Source organism: Phyllobates terribilis, unplaced genomic scaffold (genome assembly GCF_046119375.1).
Source record: "Phyllobates terribilis strain yellow unplaced genomic scaffold, ASM4611937v1 Scaffold_1__5_contigs__length_1240528914, whole genome shotgun sequence".
Taxonomy (NCBI): domain Eukaryota; kingdom Metazoa; phylum Chordata; class Amphibia; order Anura; family Dendrobatidae; genus Phyllobates; species Phyllobates terribilis.
In genome coordinates this window covers 627,766,732-627,787,232 of record NW_027362761.1, presented here as the reverse complement: position 1 = coordinate 627,787,232, position 20,501 = coordinate 627,766,732, and the positions used below count along the sequence as shown (strand labels likewise).

The following is a 20,501-nucleotide window of genomic DNA, read 5'->3' as shown; positions in this document are numbered from 1 at the left end:
TAGTAGAGGTCTGATGGGAATCTGTCCCTCCTGGGAGATATCTGACCTCTACTATGGACATACAGGTGATAGAAATGTAACTCTATACCTACCTGTATGGCCATAGTAGAGGTCTGATGGGAATCTTTCCTCCCAGGGAGATATCTGACCTCTACTATGGGCATACAGGTGATAGAAATGTAACTCTATACCTACCTGTATGGCCATAGTAGAGGTCTGATGGGAGTCTGTCACCCCTGGGAGATATCTGACCTCTACTATGGGCCATACAGGTGATAGAAATGTAACTCTATACCTACCTGTATGGCCATAGTAGAGGTCTGATGGCAATCTGTCCCCCCTGGGAGATATCTGACCTCTACTATGGACATACAGGTGATAGAAATGTAACTCTATACCTACCTGTATGGCCATAGTAGAGGTCTGATGGGAATCTGTCCCTCCTGGGAGATATCTGACCTCTACTATGGGCATACAGGTGATAGAAATGTAACTCTATACCTACCTGTATGGCCATAGTAGAGGTCTGATGGGAATCTGTCCCCCCTGGGAGATATCTGACCTCTACTATGGACATACAGGTGATAGAAATGTAACTCTATACCTACCTGTATGGCCATAGTAGAGGTCTGATGGGAATCTGTCCCTCCTGGGAGATATCTGACCTCTACTATGGACATACAGGTGATAGAAATGTAACTCTATACCTACCTGTATGGCCATAGTAGAGGTCTGATGGGAATCTGTCCCCCCTGGGAGATATCTGACCTCTACTATGGACATACAGGTGATAGAAATGTAACTCTATACCTACCTGTATGGCCATAGTAGAGGTCTGATGGGAATCTGTCCCTCCTGGGAGATATCTGACCTCTACTATGGGCATACAGGTGATAGAAATGTAACTCTATACCTACCTGTATGGCCCATAGTAGAGGTCTGATGGCAATCTGTCCCCCCTGGGAGATATCTGACCTCTACTATGGACATACAGGTGATAGAAATGTAACTCTATACCTACCTGTATGGCCATAGTAGAGGTCTGATGGGAATCTGTCCCTCCTGGGAGATATCTGACCTCTACTGTGGGCATACAGGTGATAGAAATGTAACTCTATACCTACCTGTATGGCCATAGTAGAGGTCTGATGGGAATCTGTCCCCCCTGGGAGATATCTGACCTCTACTATGGACATACAGGTGATAGAAATGTAACTCTATACCTACCTGTATGGCCCATAGTAGAGGTCTGATGGGAATCTGTCCCCCCTGGGAGATATCTGACCTCTACTATGGACATACAGGTGATAGAAATGTAACTCTATACCTACCTGTATGGCCATAGTAGAGGTCTGATGGGAATCTGTCCCTCCTGGGAGATATCTGACCTCTACTATGGGCATACAGGTGATAGAAATGTAACTCTATACCTACCTGTATGGCCCATAGTAGAGGTCTGATGGGAATCTGTCCCTCCTGGGAGATATCTGACCTCTACTATGGGCATACAGGTGATAGAAATGTAACTCTATACCTACCTGTATGGCCATAGTAGAGGTCTGATGGGAATCTGTCCCTCCTGGGAGATATCTGACCTCTACTATGGACATACAGGTGATAGAAATGTAACTCTATACCTACCTGTATGGCCATAGTAGAGGTCTGATGGGAATCTTTCCTCCCAGGGAGATATCTGACCTCTACTATGGGCATACAGGTGATAGAAATGTAACTCTATACCTACCTGTATGGCCATAGTAGAGGTCTGATGGGAATCTGTCCCCCCTGGGAGATATCTGACCTCTACTATGGGCATACAGGTGATAGAAATGTAACTCTATACCTACCTGTATGGCCCATAGTAGAGGTCTGATGGGAGTCTGTCCTCCCAGGGAGATATCTGACCTCTACTATGGGCATACAGGTGATAGAAATGTAACTCTATACCTACCTCTATGGCTCATAGTAGAGGTCTGATGGGAGTCTGTCCTCCCAGGGAGATATCTGACCTCTACTATGGACATACTGGTAATAGAAATGTAACTCTATACCTACTTGTATGGCCATAGTAGAGGTATGATGGGAGTCTGTCCCCCCTGGAGATATCTGACCTCTACTATGGGCACACAGGTGATAGAAATGTAACTCTATACCTACCTGTATGGCCATAGTAGAGGTCTGATGGGAGTCTGTCCCCCCTGGGAGATATCTGACCTCTACTATGGGCACACAGGTGATAGAAATGTAACTCTATACCTACCTGTATGCCCATAGTAGAGGTCTGATGGGAGTCTGTCCTCCCTGGGAGATATCTGACCTCTACTATGGACATACTGGTAATAGAAATGTAACTCTATACCTACCTGTATGGCCATAGTAGAGGTCTGATGGGAGTCTGTCCCCCCTGGGAGATATCTGACCTCTACTATGGACATACTGGTAATAGAAATGTAACTCTATACCTACCTGTATGGCCATAGTAGAGGTCTGATGGGAGTCTGTCCTCCCTGGGAGATATCTGACCTCTACTATGGGCATACAGGTGATAGAAATGTAACTCTATACCTACCTGTATGCCCATAGTAGAGGTCTGATGGGAGTCTGTCCCCCCTGGGAGATATCTGACCTCTACTATGGACATACAGGTGATAGAAATGTAACTCTATACCTACCTGTATGGACATAGTAGAGGTCTGATGGGAGTCTGTCCCCCCTGGGAGATATCTGACCTCTACTATGGACATACAGGTGATAGAAATGTAACTCTATACCTACCTGTATGGACATAGTAGAGGTCTGATGGGTGTCTGTCCCCCCTGGGAGATATCTGACCTCTACTATGGCCATACAGGTGATAGAAATGTAACTCTATGCCTACCTGTATGGCCATAGTAGAGGTCTGATGGGAATCTGTCCCCCCTGGGAGATATCTGACGTCTACTATGGACATACAGGTGATAGAAATGTAACTCTATACCTACCTGTATGGCCATAGTAGAGGTCTGATGGGAGTCTGTCCCCCCTGGGAGATATCTGACCTCTACTTTGGACATACAGGTGATAGAAATGTAACTCTATACCTACCTGTATGCCCATAGTAGAGGTCTGATGGGAGTCTGTCCCCCCTGGGAGATATCTGACCTCTACTATGGACATACAGGTGATAGAAATGTAACTCTATACCTACCTGTATGGCCATAGTAGAGGTCTGATGGGAGTCTGTCCCCCCTGGGAGATATCTGACCTCTACTATGGCCATACAGGTGATAGAAATGTAACTCTATACCTACCTGTATGGCTATAGTAGAGGTCTGATGGGATTCTGTCCCCCCTGGGAGATATCTGACCTCTACTATGGGCATACAGGTGATAGAAATGTAACTCTATACCTACCTGTATGGCCCATAGTAGAGGTCTGATGGGAGTCTGTCCCCCCTGGGAGATATCTGACCTCTACTATGGACATACAGGTTATAGAAATGTAACTCTATACCTACCTGTATGGCCATAGTAGAGGTCTGATGGGAGTCTGTCCCCCTGGGAGATATCTGACCTCTACTATGGGCATACAGGTGATAGAAATGTAACTCTATACCTACCTGTATGGCCATAGTAGAGGTCTGATGGGAGTCTGTCCCCCCCTGGGAGATATCTGACCTCTACTATGGCCATACAGGTGATAGAAATGTAACTCTATGCCTACCTGTATGGCCATAGTAGAGGTCTGATGGGAATCTGTCCCCCCTGGGAGATATCTGACGTCTACTATGGACATACAGGTGATAGAAATGTAACTCTACACCTACCTGTATGGCTACAGTAGAGGTCTGATGGGATTCTGTCCCCCCTGGGAGATATCTGACCTCTACTATGGGCATACAGGTGATAGAAATGTAACTCTATACCTACCTGTATGGCCATAGTAAAGGTCTGATGGGAGTCTGTCCCCCCTGGGAGATATCTGACCTCTACTATGGGCATACAGGTGATAGAAATGTAACTCTATACCTACCTGTATGGCCATAGTAGAGGTCTGATGGGAGTCTGTCCCCCCTGGGAGATATCTGACCTCTACTATGGACATACAGGTGATAGAATTGTAACTCTATACCTTCCTGTATGGCCATAGTAGAGGTCTAATGGGAATCTGTCCCCCCTGGGAGATATCTGACCTCTACTATGGACATACTGGTAATAGAAATGTAACTCTATACCTACCTGTATGGCCATAGTAGAGGTCTAATGGGAATCTGTCCCCCCTGGGAGATATCTGACCTCTACTATGGGCATACAGGTGATAGAAATGTAACTCTATACCTACCTGTATGGCCCATAGTAGAGGTCTGATGGGAATCTGTCCCCCCTGGGAGATATCTGACCTCTACTATGGACATACAGGTGATAGAAATGTAACTCTATACCTACCTGTATGGCCATAGTAGAGGTCTAATGGGAATCTGTCCCCCCTGGGAGATATCTGATCTCTACTATGGACATACTGGTAATAGAAATGTAACTCTATACCTACCTGTATGGCCATAGTAGAGGTCTGATGGGAGTCTGTCCCCCCTGGAGATATCTGACCTCTACTATGGACATACAGGTGATAGAAATGTAACTCTATACCTACCTGTATGGCCCATAGTAGAGGTCTGATGGGAGTCTGTCTCCCCTGGGAGATATCTGACCTCTACTATGGGCATACAGGTGATAGAAATGTAACTCTATACCTACCTGTATGGCCATAGTAGAGGTCTGATGGGAATCTGTCCCCCCTGGGAGATATCTGACCTCTACTATGGACATACAGGTGATAGAAATGTAACTCTATACCTACCTGTATGGCCATAATAGAGGTCTGATGGGAATCTGTCCCCCCTGGGAGATATCTGACCTCTACTATGGGCATACAGGTGATAGAAATGTAACTCTATACCTACCTGTATGGCCATAATAGAGGTCTGATGGGAGTCTGTCCCCCCTGGGGGATATCTGACCTCTACTATGGGCATACAGGTGATAGAAATGTAACTCTATACCTACCTGTATGGCCATAGTAGAGGTCTGATGGGAATCTGTCCCCCCTGGGAGATATCTGTCCTCTACTATGGGCATACAGGTGATAGAAATGTAACTCTATACCTACCTGTATGGCCATAGTAGAGGTCTGATGGGAGTCTGTCCCCCCTGGGAGATATCTGACCTCTACTATGGACATACAGGTGATAGAATTGTAACTCTATACCTACCTGTATGGCCATAGTAGAGGTCTGATGGGAATCTGTCCCCCCTGGGAGATATCTGTCCTCTACTATGGGCATACAGGTGATAGAAATGTAACTCTATACCTACCTGTATGGCCATAATAGAGGTCTGATGGGAGTCTGTCCCCCCTGGGGGATATCTGACCTCTACTATGGGCATACAGGTGATAGAAATGTAACTCTATACCTACCTGTATGGCCATAGTAGAGGTCTGATGGGAATCTGTCCCTCCTGGGAGATATCTGACCTCTACTATGGTCATGCAGGTTATAGAAATGTAACTCTATACCTACCTGTATGGCCATAGTAGAGGTCTGATGGGAATCTGTCCCTCCTGGGAGATATCTGACCTCTACTATGGGCATACAGGTGATAGAAATGGAACTCTATACCTACCTGTATGGCCACAGTAGAGGTCTGATGGGAATCTGTCCCTCCTGGGAGATATCTGACCTCTACTATGGGCATACAGGTGATAGGAATGTAACTCTATACCTACCTGTATGGCCATAGTAGAGGTCTGATGGGAATCTGTCCCACCTGGGAGATATCTGACCTCTACTATGGGCATACAGGTGATAGAAATGGAACTCTATACCTACCTGTATGGCTATAGTAGAGGTCTGATGGGAGTCTGTCCCCCCTGGGAGATATCAGACCTCTACTATGGGCATACAGGTGATAGAAATGTAACTCTATACCTACCTGTATGGCCATAGTAGAGGTCTGATGGGAGTCTGTCCCTCCTGGGAGATATCTGACCTCTACTATGGGCATACAGGTGATAGAAATGGAACTCTATACCTACCTGTATGGCCATAGTAGAGGTCTGATGGGAATCTGTCCCCCCTGGGAGATATCTGACCTCTACTATGGGCATACAGGTGATAGAAATGTAACTCTATACCTACCTGTATGGCCATAGTAGAGGTCTGATGGGAGTCTGTCCCCCCTGGGAGATATCTGACCTCTACTATGGGCATACAGGTGATAGGAATGTAACTCTATACCTACCTGTATGGCCATAGTAGAGGTCTGATGGGAATCTGTCCCTCCTGGGAGATATCTGACCTCTACTATGGGCATACAGGTGATAGAAATGGAACTCTATACCTACCTGTATGGCCACAGTAGAGGTCTGATGGGAGTCTGTCCGCCCTGGGAGATATCTGACCTCTACTATGGGCATACAGGTGATAGAAATGTAACTCTATACCTACCTGTATGGCCATAGTAGAGGTCTGATGGGAGTCTGTCCCCCCTGGGAGATATCTGACCTCTACTATGGGCATACAGGTGATAGGAATGTAACTCTATACCTACCTGTATGGCCATAGTAGAGGTCTGATGGGAGTCTGTCCCCCCTGGGAGATATCTGACCTCTACTATGGGCATACAGGTGATAGAAATGGAACTCTATACCTACCTGTATGGCTATAGTAGAGGTCTGATGGGAGTCTGTCCCCCCTGGGAGATATCTGACCTCTACTATGGGCATACAGGTGATAGAAATGGAACTCTATACCTACCTGTATGGCCATAGTAGAGGTCTGATGGGAATCTGTCCCCCCTGGGAGATATCTGACCTCTACTATGGGCATACAGGTGATAGAAATGTAACTCTATACCTACCTGTATGGCCATAGTAGAGGTCTGATGGGAGTCTGTCCCCCCTGGGAGATATCTGACCTCTACTATGGGCATACAGGTGATAGGAATGTAACTCTATACCTACCTGTATGGCCATAGTAGAGGTCTGATGGGAATCTGTCCCCCCTGGGAGATATCTGACCTCTACTATGGGCATACAGGTGATAGAAATGGAACTCTATACCTACCTGTATGGCCATAATAGAGGTCTGATGGGAATCTGTCCCCCCTGGGAGATATCTGACCTCTACTATGGGCATACAGGTGATAGAAATGTAACTCTATACCTACCTGTATGGCCATAGTAGAGGTCTGATGGGAATCTGTCCCCCCTGGGAGATATCTGACCTCTACTATGGGCATACAGGTGATAGAAATGTAACTCTATACCTACCTGTATGGCCATAGTAGAGGTCTGATGGGAGTCTGTCCCCCCTGGGAGATATCTGACCTCTACTATGGGCATACAGGTGATAGAAATGTAACTCTATACCTACCTGTATGGCCATAGTAGAGGTCTGATGGGAATCTGTCCCCCCTGGGAGATATCTGACCTCTACTATGGGCCATACAGGTGATAGAAATGTAACTCTATACCTACCTGTATGACCATAGTAGAGGTCTGATGGGAATCTGTCCCCCCCTGGGAGATATCTGACCTCTACTATGGACATACAGGTGATAGAAATGTAACTCTATACCTACCTGTATGGCCATAGTAGAGGTCTGATGGGAGTCTGTCCCCCCTGGGAGATATCTGACCTCTACTATGGGCATACAGGTGATAGAAATGTAACTCTATACCTACCTGTATGGCCATAGTAGAGGTCTGATGGGAATCTGTCCCCCCTGGGAGATATCTGACCTCTACTATGGGCATACAGGTGATAGAAATGTAACTCTATACCTACCTGTATGGCCATAGTAGAGGTCTGATGGGAATCTGTCCCCCCTGGGAGATATCTGACCTCTACTATGGGCATACAGGTGATAGAAATGTAACTCTATACCTACCTGTATGGCCATAGTAGAGGTCTGATGGGAATCTGTCCCCCCTGGGAGATATCTGACCTCTACTATGGGCATACAGGTGATAGAAATGTAACTCTATACCTACCTGTATGGCCATAGTAGAGGTCTGATGGGAATCTGTCCCCCCTGGGAGATATCTGACCTCTACTATGGGCATACAGGTGATAGAAATGTAACTCTATACGTACCTGTATGGCCATAGTAGCGGTCTGATGGGAGTCTGTCCCCCCTGGGAGATATCTGACCTCTACTATGGACATACAGGTGATAGAAATGTAACTCTATACCTACCTGTATGGCCATAGTAGAGGTCTGATGGGAATCTGTCCCTCCTGGGAGATATCTGACCTCTACTATGGACATACAGGTGATAGAAATGTAACTCTATACCTACCTGTATGGCTCATAGTAGAGGTCTGATGGGAGTCTGTTCCCCCTGGGAGATATCTGACCTCTACTATGGGCATACAGGTGACAGAAATGTAACTCTATACCTACCTGTATGGCCATAGTAGAGGTCTGATGGGAATCTGTCCCCCCTGGGAGATATCTGACCTCTACTATGGCCATACAGGTGATAGAAATGTAACTCTATACCTACCTGTATGGCCATAGTAGAGGTCTGATGGGAGTCTGTCCCTCCTGGGAGATATCTGACCTCTACTATGAGCATACAGATGATAGAAATGTAACTCTATACCTACCTGTATGGCCATAGTAGAGGTCTGATGGGAGTCTGTCCCCCCTGGGAGATATCTGACCTCTACTATGGTCATACAGGTGATAGAAATGTAACTCTATACCTACCTGTATGGCCATAGTAGAGGTCTGATGGGAATCTGTCCCCCCTGGGAGATATCTGACCTCTACTATGGCCATACAGGTGATAGAAATGTATCTCTATACCTACCTGTATGGCCATAGTAGAGGTCTGATGGGAGTCTGTCCCCCCTGGGAGATATCTGACCTCTACTATGGACATACAGGTGATAGAAATGTAACTCTATACCTACCTGTATGGCCATAGTAGGGGTCTGATGGGAATCTGTCCCCCCTGGGAGATATCTGACCTCTACTATGGACATACAGGTGATAGAAATGTAACTCTATACCTACCTGTATGGCCATAGTAGGGGTCTGATGGGAATCTGTCCCCCCTGGGAGATATCTGACCTCTACTATGGACATACAGGTGATAGAAATGTAACTCTATACCTACCTGTATGGCCATAGTAGAGGTCTGATGGGAATCTGTCCCCCCTGGGAGATATCTGACCTCTACTATGGACATACAGGTGATAGAAATGTAACTCTATACCTACCTGTATGGCCATAGTAGGGGTCTGATGGGAATCTGTCCCCCCTGGGAGATATCTGACCTCTACTATGGGCATACAGGTGATAGAAATGTAACTCTATACCTACCTGTATGGCCATAGTAGAGGTCTGATGGGAATCTGTCCCCCCTGGAGATATCTGACCTCTACTATGGGCATACAGGTGATAGAAATGTAACTCTATACCTACCTGTATGGCCATAGTAGAGGTCTGATGGGAATCTGTCCCCCCTGGGAGATATATGACCTCTACTATGGACATACAGGTGATAGAAATGTAACTCTATACCTACCTGTATGGCTCATAGTAGAGGTCTGATGGGAATCTGTCCCCCCTGGGAGATATCTGACCTCTACTATGGACATACAGGTGATAAAAATGTAACTCTATACCTACCTGTATGGCCATAGTAGAGGTCTGATGGGAATCTGTCCCCCCTGGGAGATATCTGACCTCTACTATGGGCATACAGGTGATAGAAATGTAACTCTATACCTACCTGTATGTCCATAGTAGAGGTCTGATGGGAATCTGTCCTCCCTGGGAGATATCTGACCTCTACTATGGGCATACAGGTGATAGAAATGTAACTCTATACCTACCTGTATGGCCCATAGTAGAGGTCTGATGGGAATCTGTCCTCCCTGGGAGATATCTGACCTCTACTATGGACATACAGGTGATAGAAATGTAACTCTATACCTACCTGTATGGCCCATAGTAGAGGTCTGATGGGAATCTGTCCCCCTGGGAGATATCTGACCTCTACTATGGGCATACAGGTGATAGAAATGTAACTCTATACCTACCTGTATGGCCATAGTAGAGGTCTGATGGGAATCTGTCCCTCCTGGGAGATATCTGACCTCTACTATGGCCATACAGGTGATAGAAATGTAACTCTATACCTACCTGTATGGCCATAGTAGAGGTCTGATGGGAATCTGTCCCCACTGGGAGATATCTGACCTCTACTATGGGCATACAGGTGATAGAAATGTAACTCTATACCTACCTGTATGGCCATAGTAGAGGTCTGATGGGAATCTGTCCCTCCTGGGAGATATCTGACCTCTACTATGGCCATACAGGTGATAGAAATGTAACTCTATACCTACCTGTATGGCCATAGTAGAGGTCTGATGGGAATCTGTCCCCACTGGGAGATATCTGACCTCTACTATGGGCATACAGGTGATAGAAATGTAACTCTATACCTACCTGTATGGCCATAGTAGAGGTCTGATGGGAATCTGTCCTCCCTGGGAGATATCTGACCTCTACTATGGACATACAGATGATAGAAATGTAACTCTATACCTACCTGTATGGCTCATAGTAGAGGTCTGATGGGAGTCTGTCCCCCCTGGGAGATATCTGACCTCTACTATGAGCATACAGGTGATAGAAATGTAACTCTATACCTACCTGTATGGCCATAGTAGAGGTCTGATGGGAATCTGTCCCCCCTGGGAGATATCTGACCTCTACTATGGCCATACAGGTGATAGAAATGTAACTCTATACCTACCTGTATGGCCATAGTAGAGGTCTGATGGGAGTCTGTCCCCCCTGGGAGATATCTGACCTCTACTATGGGCACACAGGTGATAGAAATGTAACTCTATACCTACCTGTATGGCCATAGTAGAGGTCTGATGGGAATCTGTCCCTCCTGGGAGATATCTGACCTCTACTATGGCCATACAGGTGATAGAAATGTAACTCTATACCTACCTGTATGGCCATAGTAGAGGTCTGATGGGAATCTGTCCTCCCTGGGAGATATCTGACCTCTACTATGGGCATACAGGTGATAGAAATGTAACTCTATACCTACCTGTATGGCCATAGTAGAGGTCTGATGGGAATCTCTCCCCCCTGGGAGATATCTGACCTCTACTATGGACATACAGGTGATAGAAATGTAACTCTATAACTACCTGTATGGCCCATAGTAGAGGTCTGATGGGAGTCTGTCCCCCCTGGGAGATATCTGACCTCTACTATGGACATACAGGTTATAGAAATGTAACTCTATACCTACCTGTATGTCCATAGTAGAGGTCTGATGGGAGTCTGTCCCCCTTGGGAGATATCTGACCTCTACTATGGGCATACAGGTGATAGAAATGTAACTCTATACCTACCTGTATGGCCATAGTAGAGGTCTGATGAGAATCTGTCCCCCTTGGGAGATATCTGACCTCTACTATGGGCATACAGGTGATAGAAATGTAACTCTATACCTACCTGTATGGCCATAGTAGAGGTCTGATGGGAGTCTGTCCCCCCTGGGAGATATCTGACCTCTACTATGGGCATACAGGTGATAGAAATGTAACTCTATACCTACCTGTATGGCCATAGTAGAAGTCTGATTGCAGAGAAAAGCGCTTTAATCAATTCTATTTTGTACAGGCTTGGAGTCCGGGGGACGCCAAGAAACCCCGTCCATCTCTTTATTATTCCCCCCCAAATCCCCGCCTATATGCTTAATTATCATATTCCTCCTCCCCTGCACATCACAGGGCCCTGTGATGTACACTGTGCCCCCTGACTTTCCGTACATGTGCAGAGCGCCATTCACATACAGCTCACATAGAGCACGCTTTTCTTCATCATCGGCCTGTGCTCTGCGCCGCAGATTTCTTTTGCGCAGGTGCCAGGAAATGGCAGTGACTCCCGCCGGTTTGATTAAGCATACCAAGGATTGTGAACACGGCATCTCCGCCTTGAGGAGTATTCCGGGAGACAGGAATGGACTAGGGCGTCCTACTTCTAGGGACCTGGTTAGTTCCCACAGTCCCAAGGCATTGAGTGACAACTTGTGTCACTTTCTGAAAATTGTCACCCTCTGATGATGACCACTCTGGTAATGTCACTCTTTGGCAGTATCAGTCTATGACGGTGTCAATCTCTGGTGGTGATCTCTCTCTACTAGTGTCACTTTCTGAAAAGTGTCACCCTCTGATGGTGACCACTCTGGTAATGTCACTCTTTGGCTGTATCAGTCTATGCCGGTGTCAATTTCTGGTGGTGATCTCTCTCTACTGGTGTCACTTTCTGAAAAGTGTCACCCTCTGATGGTCACCCCTTTGGCAGTGTCACTTCATCCTATGTTTGAAGTCACTCTCTGGTGGTGGCCTCAATGGTGGCCCTGTTGCTAAAAACTGCCATCATACAGATATTGATAATTGATATGTTGCCCATTTACATAGCAGAGATAGATTTTTCTCAGCGTCTCATTGATACATGTGAGCCACTGAATCTTGATGCTCACAATTCTGACCTACCTGTTAGAAGGGGATGCCATCTTCTACTAGGGGGCACTTCAGGGACTTCTATCTCTACAGGTGCTTTATTGACATTTTCATAGGTATCATCCAAGAAATCACTGTCTCTCTCATGTAGGGTCTCTGTAACGCAAGAGAAAATTGGTCATGTAAAGGGGCTTATCTCCATCTGGTATTTACTGTGTTATACAGAGGAAAATAAATCCACGAAATTGATATCAACAAATGGAGTGATAGAATATCAGGCTGTATTCATCTGTCTGAGGATGTATGTGTCACAGGTGTGTCAGAGGAGACAGACAGTCGCCTAGCAGTTGGTTGCAGGAGATCTCTGCATTTGGCATTACAGACATCTTCTTAGAGGCTAGTGACTGTCTCTAGGACCCAGCGGCTACCTCCCTCTGGCTAATTAGCTCCCTGACCTGGGTGTATAAATACCTGGTGTGTCTGAGAGGGAGGTGCCGGCGATATTCATTACTACTTGTGCGGCTTTAGCAAGAGCAGTACTTCGTCCTCTCTGGAGCTTGAGGCCGTGTGCACATTTGTCTGGAGTCGTCTAAAGCTAAGCAATCTCCCTGTTTGTCTACCCTCATTGTCTATAGTGTCTAATGGAGATCGACTAGTGCTCATCTCCTCCCTTCCCTAGCCTTAGCCTTATGCCAGGGAAAGTCAGGGCGAGTCACGCGTGCGGCGATTGGTGAAGAGCCAATATAGGGTTGGCAGTTGAGACAGGGTGACACTAGACCAGACTAGGAGGTCTCCACTCCCCCCTTTCCATAGTGTCTGGGCTCCCTTTCCCTCTTCCCTCTGTGTGCACTAAGTCTTTCCCACTCCCTGAGTGACATCATCGCCTGCCGAGCACGTTTTGAAAAGGAAAAAAAAACATGACATTTTGGGTTTGGACCTTTTTTTTCCTTTCTCCCTTGGTATGGGTACTGTTGCAGAGCTCGCAGAGCAGTTTTGCTCCCTGCTCTGGAGGTGAATGACCTGGAGGTGCACAATTTTCTTGTCTCCTTCCTCTTGTATTATTTCCTTATCTACTCTCTCTTGTATTATTTCCTTGTTTCTTCCCACTTGTATTATTTCCTCGTGTCCTCAATCTCATATATTTTTTTTGTCTCCTTGCTCTTGTATAATTTCCTCGTCTCCTCCTCCTTGTATTATTTCCTCATCACCTCCCTCTTGCATTATTTCCCCCTCTCCTTCCTCTTGTAATATTTCCTCATCTCCTCCCCCTTGTATTATTTCCTCATCTCTTCCCTCTTCTATTATTTCTCCCTCTCCTTCTTGTATTATTTCCTCACCTCCTCAACCCTGTATAATTTTCTTGTCTCCTCCCTTTTGTATAATTTCCTCGTCTCCTCCCTCTTATATTATCTCTTTTTTCTTGTATTATCTCCTTGTCGCCTTCCTCTTGTATTATTTCCTTATCTCCTGCCTCTTGTATTATTTCCTCGTCTCTTCTCTCTAGTATTATTTCCCCTTCTCTTTCCTCTTGTATCATTTCATTGTCTCCTCCTTCTTGCATTATTTCCTCATCTCCTCCCTCTTGTAATATTTCCTTGTCGCCTCCCCCTTGTATTATTTCCTCATCTCTTCCCTCTTGTATTATTTCCCTCTTTTCTTCCTCATGTATTATTTCTTCATCTCCTGACTATTGTATTATTTCCTCTTCTCATCCCTCTTGTATTATTTCCCCCTCTCCTTCCTCTTGTATTACGGTATTTCCTTGTCTCCTCCCTCTTGTATTATTTCCTTGTCTCCTCCCTCCTGTATTATTTCCTCATCTCCTCCCTCTTGTATTATTTCCCCCTCATCTTCCTCTTGTATTATTTCCTCATCTCCTCTCCCTTGTATTATTTCCTCTTCTCATCCCTCTTGTATTATTTCCCCCTCTCCTTCCTCTTGTATTACGGTATTTCCTTGTCTCCTCCCTCTTGTATTATTTCCTTGTCTCCTCCCTCCTGTATTATTTCCTCATCTCCTCCCTCTTGTATTATTTCCCCCTCATCTTCCTCTTGTATTATTTCCTCATCTCCTCCCTCTTGTATTATTTCCCCCTCATCTTCCTCTTGTATTATTTCCTCATCTCCTCTCCCTTGTATTATTTCCTCTTCTCCTTCCTCTTGTATTATTTCCCTATCTCCTTCCTCTTGTAATATTTCCTCATCTCCTCCCTCTTGTATTATTTCTCCCTTTGCTTCCTCTTGTATTATTTCCTCATCTCCTCTCCCTTGTATTATTTCCTCTTCTCCTTCCTCTTGTAATATTTCCTCATCTCCTCCCTCTTGTATTATTTCTCCCTTTCCTTCCTCTTGTATTATTTCCTCATCTCCTCTCCCTTGTATTATTTCCTCTTCTCCTTCCTCTTGTATTATTTCTCCCTTTCCTTCCTCTTGTATTATTTCCCCTCTCCTCCCTCTTCTATTATTTCCTCATCTCTTCCCTCTTCTATTATTTCCTCATCTCTTCCCTCTTGTATTATTTCTCCCTTTCCTTCCTCTTGTATTATTTCCCCTCTCCTCCCTCTTCTATTATTTCCTCATCTCTTCCCTCTTCTATTATTTCCTCATCTCTTCCCTCTTCTATTATTTCCTCATCTCTTCCCTCTTGTATTATTTCTCCCTTTCCTTCCTCTTGTATTATTTCCCCTCTCCTCCCTCTTCTATTATTTCCTCATCTCTTCCCTCTTCTATTATTTCCTCATCTCTTCCCTCTTCTATTATTTCCTCATCTCTTCCCTCTTGTATTATTTCTCCCTTTCCTTCCTCTTGTATTATTTCCCCTCTCCTCCCTGTTCTATTATTTCCTCATCTCTTCCCTCTTCTATTATTTCCTCATCTCTTCCCTCTTGTATTATTTCTAGTGATGAGCGAGCACTAAAATGCTCGTGTAGTCGTTGCTCGGGTTGAGCAAATTGGAATGCTCAAGTGCCAGCTCCGAGTAACGAGCTCAATGTAAGTCTATGGGAAACTCGAGCATTTTTCAGGCGGCTCCCCCCGGTGGTCTGTGGGGGGCCAAAAAGTTGCCCAAATCAATAGGAACAGTGCTCAAATGACATGGGAACAGCATGGGGAAGACCCCTAGAAGCATCCCTGACTCCCAGGTCACTGTTGTCAACAACGTTGTCAGAGTATTAGTCCTCTTTTACAGACTCACAATAAAGCATACAAAAACTAAACCAAAATGGATTTTCCTGGGAAAAATGTTAAGGAACATCCTTTCCAGGGTAATGACTTGTATATAAGGCAAACAAAAATAACCCAAAACAAAAATGCTCCTCCACACCTTGGGCTATGTTCACACATAGCATTTTTGATGCATTTTTGCAATTTTGCATTACTTTAAACCGTGAAAAATACATTCACCGGTAAATATCATTTTAACATTTTACTACCTTATCTGGCCATGTGGTGTGTGAAACATCATCAGACACATCGTGTTTCATTTATGATGGAGGGACTCTGAAAGTCACAAAGCCTATTTTAATAGAGCCATCAGGTGGCCCTTACTTTTCTTAAAGGGCCAGCAGTCGGCTCTCGCTATTGTTAGAGATCCATTAGCCGGCTATGCTTTGTTGTTCCTATTATTAACAAGTGGGTCTCCTATACTGTTATTGCATATCCAGTGACTGCAAGGGCTGCCAAAAATTTGAACGCAACCCAATACCCCTTTGAAGAGACATAGAGGAGGGCCTGAGTAAAAAAAATGTTACCATTATAACGGAGCGGGTCTCCTATAGTGGTAATGCCCAAGCAGTGACTGCAAGGACTGCCAAAATTTGGAAAAACCCCAATAACAATTTAAAGACACATAGAAATGGGCCTCGGTAACGATATGTTCCTGGAAAGGAGCAGTTCTGCTACCCATTTATAGGGTATGCAGTGAGTCCAACGGCTTCCAAAATTTAGGAAAAACCCTAATAACAATTTAAAGACACGTAGAGGTGGGCCATAGTAACAAGATATTCCCATTAGAAAGGAATGGGTCTCCCATACCGTTTGCCTATGCAGTGAATGCAACGGCTGCCAAAAATTTGAAGGAACTCCAATGCCTCTTGCAAGAGACATAGAAGTCGGAGGGCCTCCTGAAAACAATGTTCCCATTATTAGGAAGTGGGTCTCTCATACTGTTTGCTTATGCAATGAATGCCCCTTGCAAGATATGTAGATGTGGTAAATATGGTGGTAATATGGTGGTGGAGGATGAGGATGAGGAGAAAGAGGAGGACAAGAGAAAATAGACAAAATCAGGAAGTGTATACCAATGTCTGGGTGTGAAGACAGAGGTGCATGGGAATAGACCTCCCAAAAAAAGACACTGTACTTGAGTTTATGTTATGCCGCTATCATTCGGTGGTGTTGAGAAGTCTGGCCCAATCCAGCCCTTGTTCATTTTTATAAGAGTCAGCCTGTCAGCATTTTCAGTTGACAGGCGGATGCACTTATCAGTTAAAATCTCCCCGGCAGCACTAAAAACCCGCTCTGATAAAACGCTAGTGGCAGGGCAAACCAGGTCCTCCAAGGTGTAGAGAGCCAGTTCATACTACATGTCCAGCTTGGATACCCAATAATTATAAGGCACAGAGGAATCACAAAGGACATTGGTACGGTCGGCAAGGTTCTCCCTCATCATCTTCCAAAACTTTTCTCTCCTTTTGAGAGTACCCCACGCCTCAGGGCCTGTGCAATGTGAGGGTCTGAGAAAACTGAGAAAACTGTCCCAGAACTTTGACAGTGTTCCCCTGCCTCTGCTGGATTGAAGTTGTGTCTCTCTCGCCTGTACTCCTTGGATGTCCAACAAACTGTGACCTCGTTCGCCAGCATTTTCAGATGGGAATTTTTTTAATAATTCCACAACAAGAGACTTCTCATACTGCCCCATTTTATTAGGCTTGTCCTGCATGGGAATAAGAGACAGAAAGTTCTCCTTGTAGCGTGGGTCTAGAAGTGTCACCAACCAGTAATGACGGTCACCCAAAATTTGGACAATGCAAGGGTCACGGGAAAGACAGCGTAACGTAAACTCAGCCATGTGTGCCAGACTGCTAACAGGCAAGACTTCCGTGTCCTCACCAAGAGAACAAGTGACCATGCTCTCCTCCTCCTCCTCCCTGTCCTCAGGCCATCCACGCTGAACAGACGGTATGACAGCTGTGCAGGTAGTACCGTCTATAGCACAGGAAACTAGCTCCTCTTTTTCTTCCTCCTCTTCCTCATTGTCACCCAACCCACATTGCGATGAGATGAGGTTAGGCTGTGTGTAATCACCCTGCGGATCCACAGTAGGACGATGGCCTTTTCGCGCACCAAGCACTCTTCTCAGGGTCCAACTTGGTCCTAAGTTAGACTTAAGTGCTTGGCACCCGAAAAGGCCATTGTCCAACTGTGGACCCGCTCCCCCAGCTTCCATGTTTTAATCCTGACATGAATAAAAAGATGATTTTACCTCATGCAGTGTGCCATCACGTGCATTTCTATGTGGCTGAGAGTCTGACATGAATACTGACAGCCTTGTTGACGCTGGTAGTCAATAACTGCCCTCCTCTGCTCACAAATCGTTCCCAACATCTGCAATGTAGAGTTCCATAACGTGGGGACATCACACACCAGTCGGTGAGCTGGAAGCTGCAAACGCTGCTGAAGCACGGCAAGGGCAGTGGAAGCTGTAGCTGACTTTCTTAAATGGGCATGTACATACTTTGACAAGCAGATCTGGGAAGGTTTTGAGAAATCGCTGAACCACGAGTTTAAGCACATGGGCCAGGCATGGTACTTGTGTGAGCTTGCCTCATTTCAGAGCCGCTACCAGGTTCCGGCCATTGTCACACACGACCATGCCTGGCTGTAGGGTCAGCGGTGTCAGCCACAGATCTGCCTTCTCTTTCAGAGCTGTCCACAACTCTTCAGCGGTGTGCGGTTTGTCACGTAAGCATATTAGCTTCAGCACAGCCTGTTGCCCCTTGGCCTAGACAGTGCTGCAGTGCTTCCAGCTTGTTACTGATGTGGTCATTTCGGAGATGGAGGCTGAAGAGGAGGCTGAGGAGTAGGTGCAGGAGCTGTAGAATGTGGGGGCAACCCTGATTGACCCAGGGCCCGCAATCCTCGGCATCGGGAGGACGTGTTCCGTCCCAAAGTCCGACTGGGTCCCTGCTTCCACTATGTTAACCCAGTGTGCCGTCAGCGAGATGGACCGTCCCTGCCCACAAGCACTTGTCCACATGTCTGCGGTTAGGTGGACTTTCCCAGTAGCTGCGTTGTTGAGGGCAAGGCTAATGTTGTGGGACACTTGCTTGTGTAATGCAGGGATATCACACCGGGAGAAATAGTGGTGGCTGGGGACTGAGTACCGAGGGACGGCAGCCGCCATCAGGTTGCGGAAAGCTTCCATCTCCACAAGCCTAAAAGGCAACATTCTGAGAGCAAGCATTTGCGAAATGTATGAATTTAGTAGTGTGATCTGTGGGGCGTTGGCTGCGTATTTGCACTTGTGTTCCAAGGACGGGGGTAGGGACAACTGATTGCTGCACTGGGACAAGGACATGGACATGCTTGCTGATGGTGCTAGTTGAGAGTGTGCAACGACACGTGCAGGGCGGGAGCCATCTTGGCATGTGCCATGGAGAAGGGATTGGCGTGCATGCACAACAGTGGAAAGAGCAGTGGTGTCACCTGCAGACATTGTTTCTGGACCCTGGGGTTCGGCTCACTTAGTCGGATGCTTTGCTGCCATGTACCTGATCATGCTGGTGGTGTTCAGGCTGCTAGTTTTGCTACCCCTGCTGATGCTGGCCTGGGAGGTGGTGCAAATAGCAGTTTTGGGGTTATCTGCAAAATCTTTAAAAAAACAACCAGACTCGGGAAAACCTAACAGTTGTACTGGCAACTTCCGTCGTGTTGGCATTACAGAGAACACTTTCCCACCTTCTGTCTGCGGCCACCACACTGCTTCTTCCTGCCTGTTGTGGTGCTACGCCTCCCTCCCTCTGTGTGCTGGTGTCCTCACTCTGCATGTCCTCCTGCCAGGTTGGGTCAGTTACTATATCATCCACCACGTCGTCGCCCTCCTCCTGACTTTCTGGCAATTGTGTGTTATCATACTCATCCACCTCTTGCACTTTCCCATCATTGCCTTCGTGTGACCGTGGTTGCTCAAATATTTGGGCATCGCTACACGCGTTTTCCTCTTGACTTGCTTTAAGCTGGCCGGGCGAGAGGCCCGAATCTACATATGGAAAAGTGAACAGCTCTTCGGAGTGTCCAAGTATGGGATCAGTTGTCTCCGGGCATCCAGCTTGGTGGGAGGAAGGAGGATCAGGGTGAGGAATATGCGACCCAGACTCACGGCTGTTGAGACTTGACCGTGTGGAAGACAAGGTGGTCGTGGTGGTGGCAAAGTGACTGTAAGCATTATCAGCTATCCAACCAACAACCTTTTGACACTGCTTTAGGTTCAATAGTGGTGTTCTGCAGTCCCCTAGTAAATGGAACAGGAAGGTCGAGCGACAAGATGTGGGTGTTTGTTGTGGCACAATTTCAACTTGCCCACGGCCTCTGCATGCACCATCACTATCACGTCCACTTCCCGTCCCTTGCCACTCAGTTTGCCCATTTTAAATGGAGGACAATATTTTCCACGTTCTCTAGAAATGGCTGATTTTGGAACGCAATTATATGTGATACGTCTGACAGAGAACCACGGTTTTAAATAGCAGGCCTGTAGTTTACTAATACTATTCTTCACAGAGACCTTGTGTGAGCTGTCACTGACACACTGCAACAAAATGGAAATGGAGGCCAATGTTTTCCAAGTTCAGTTTTATTTTCGGGATTTTTATCGCTGTATTATGGAAAATATCTGGCTGTATTCTGCAGTGCTAACAAGCAAATGGAGCAGAAAAATGTTGTACTCTGGATTGCT

The 20,501-nt window shown here is 46.2% G+C and overlaps 1 protein-coding gene across 2 annotated transcripts in view; it reads right to left on the bottom strand.

The window, feature by feature from the left end:
* Positions 1-20,501, bottom strand: part of LOC141169943 (uncharacterized) — a 183,256-nt gene that overhangs the window by 149,081 nt on the left and 13,674 nt on the right. For both annotated transcript variants that reach the window (XM_073655132.1, XM_073655131.1), the window contains exon 2: positions 12,582-12,704. In XM_073655132.1, coding sequence (XP_073511233.1) covers positions 12,582-12,704 — 123 coding nt within the window. The remainder of the gene's footprint in view (positions 1-12,581; positions 12,705-20,501) is intronic.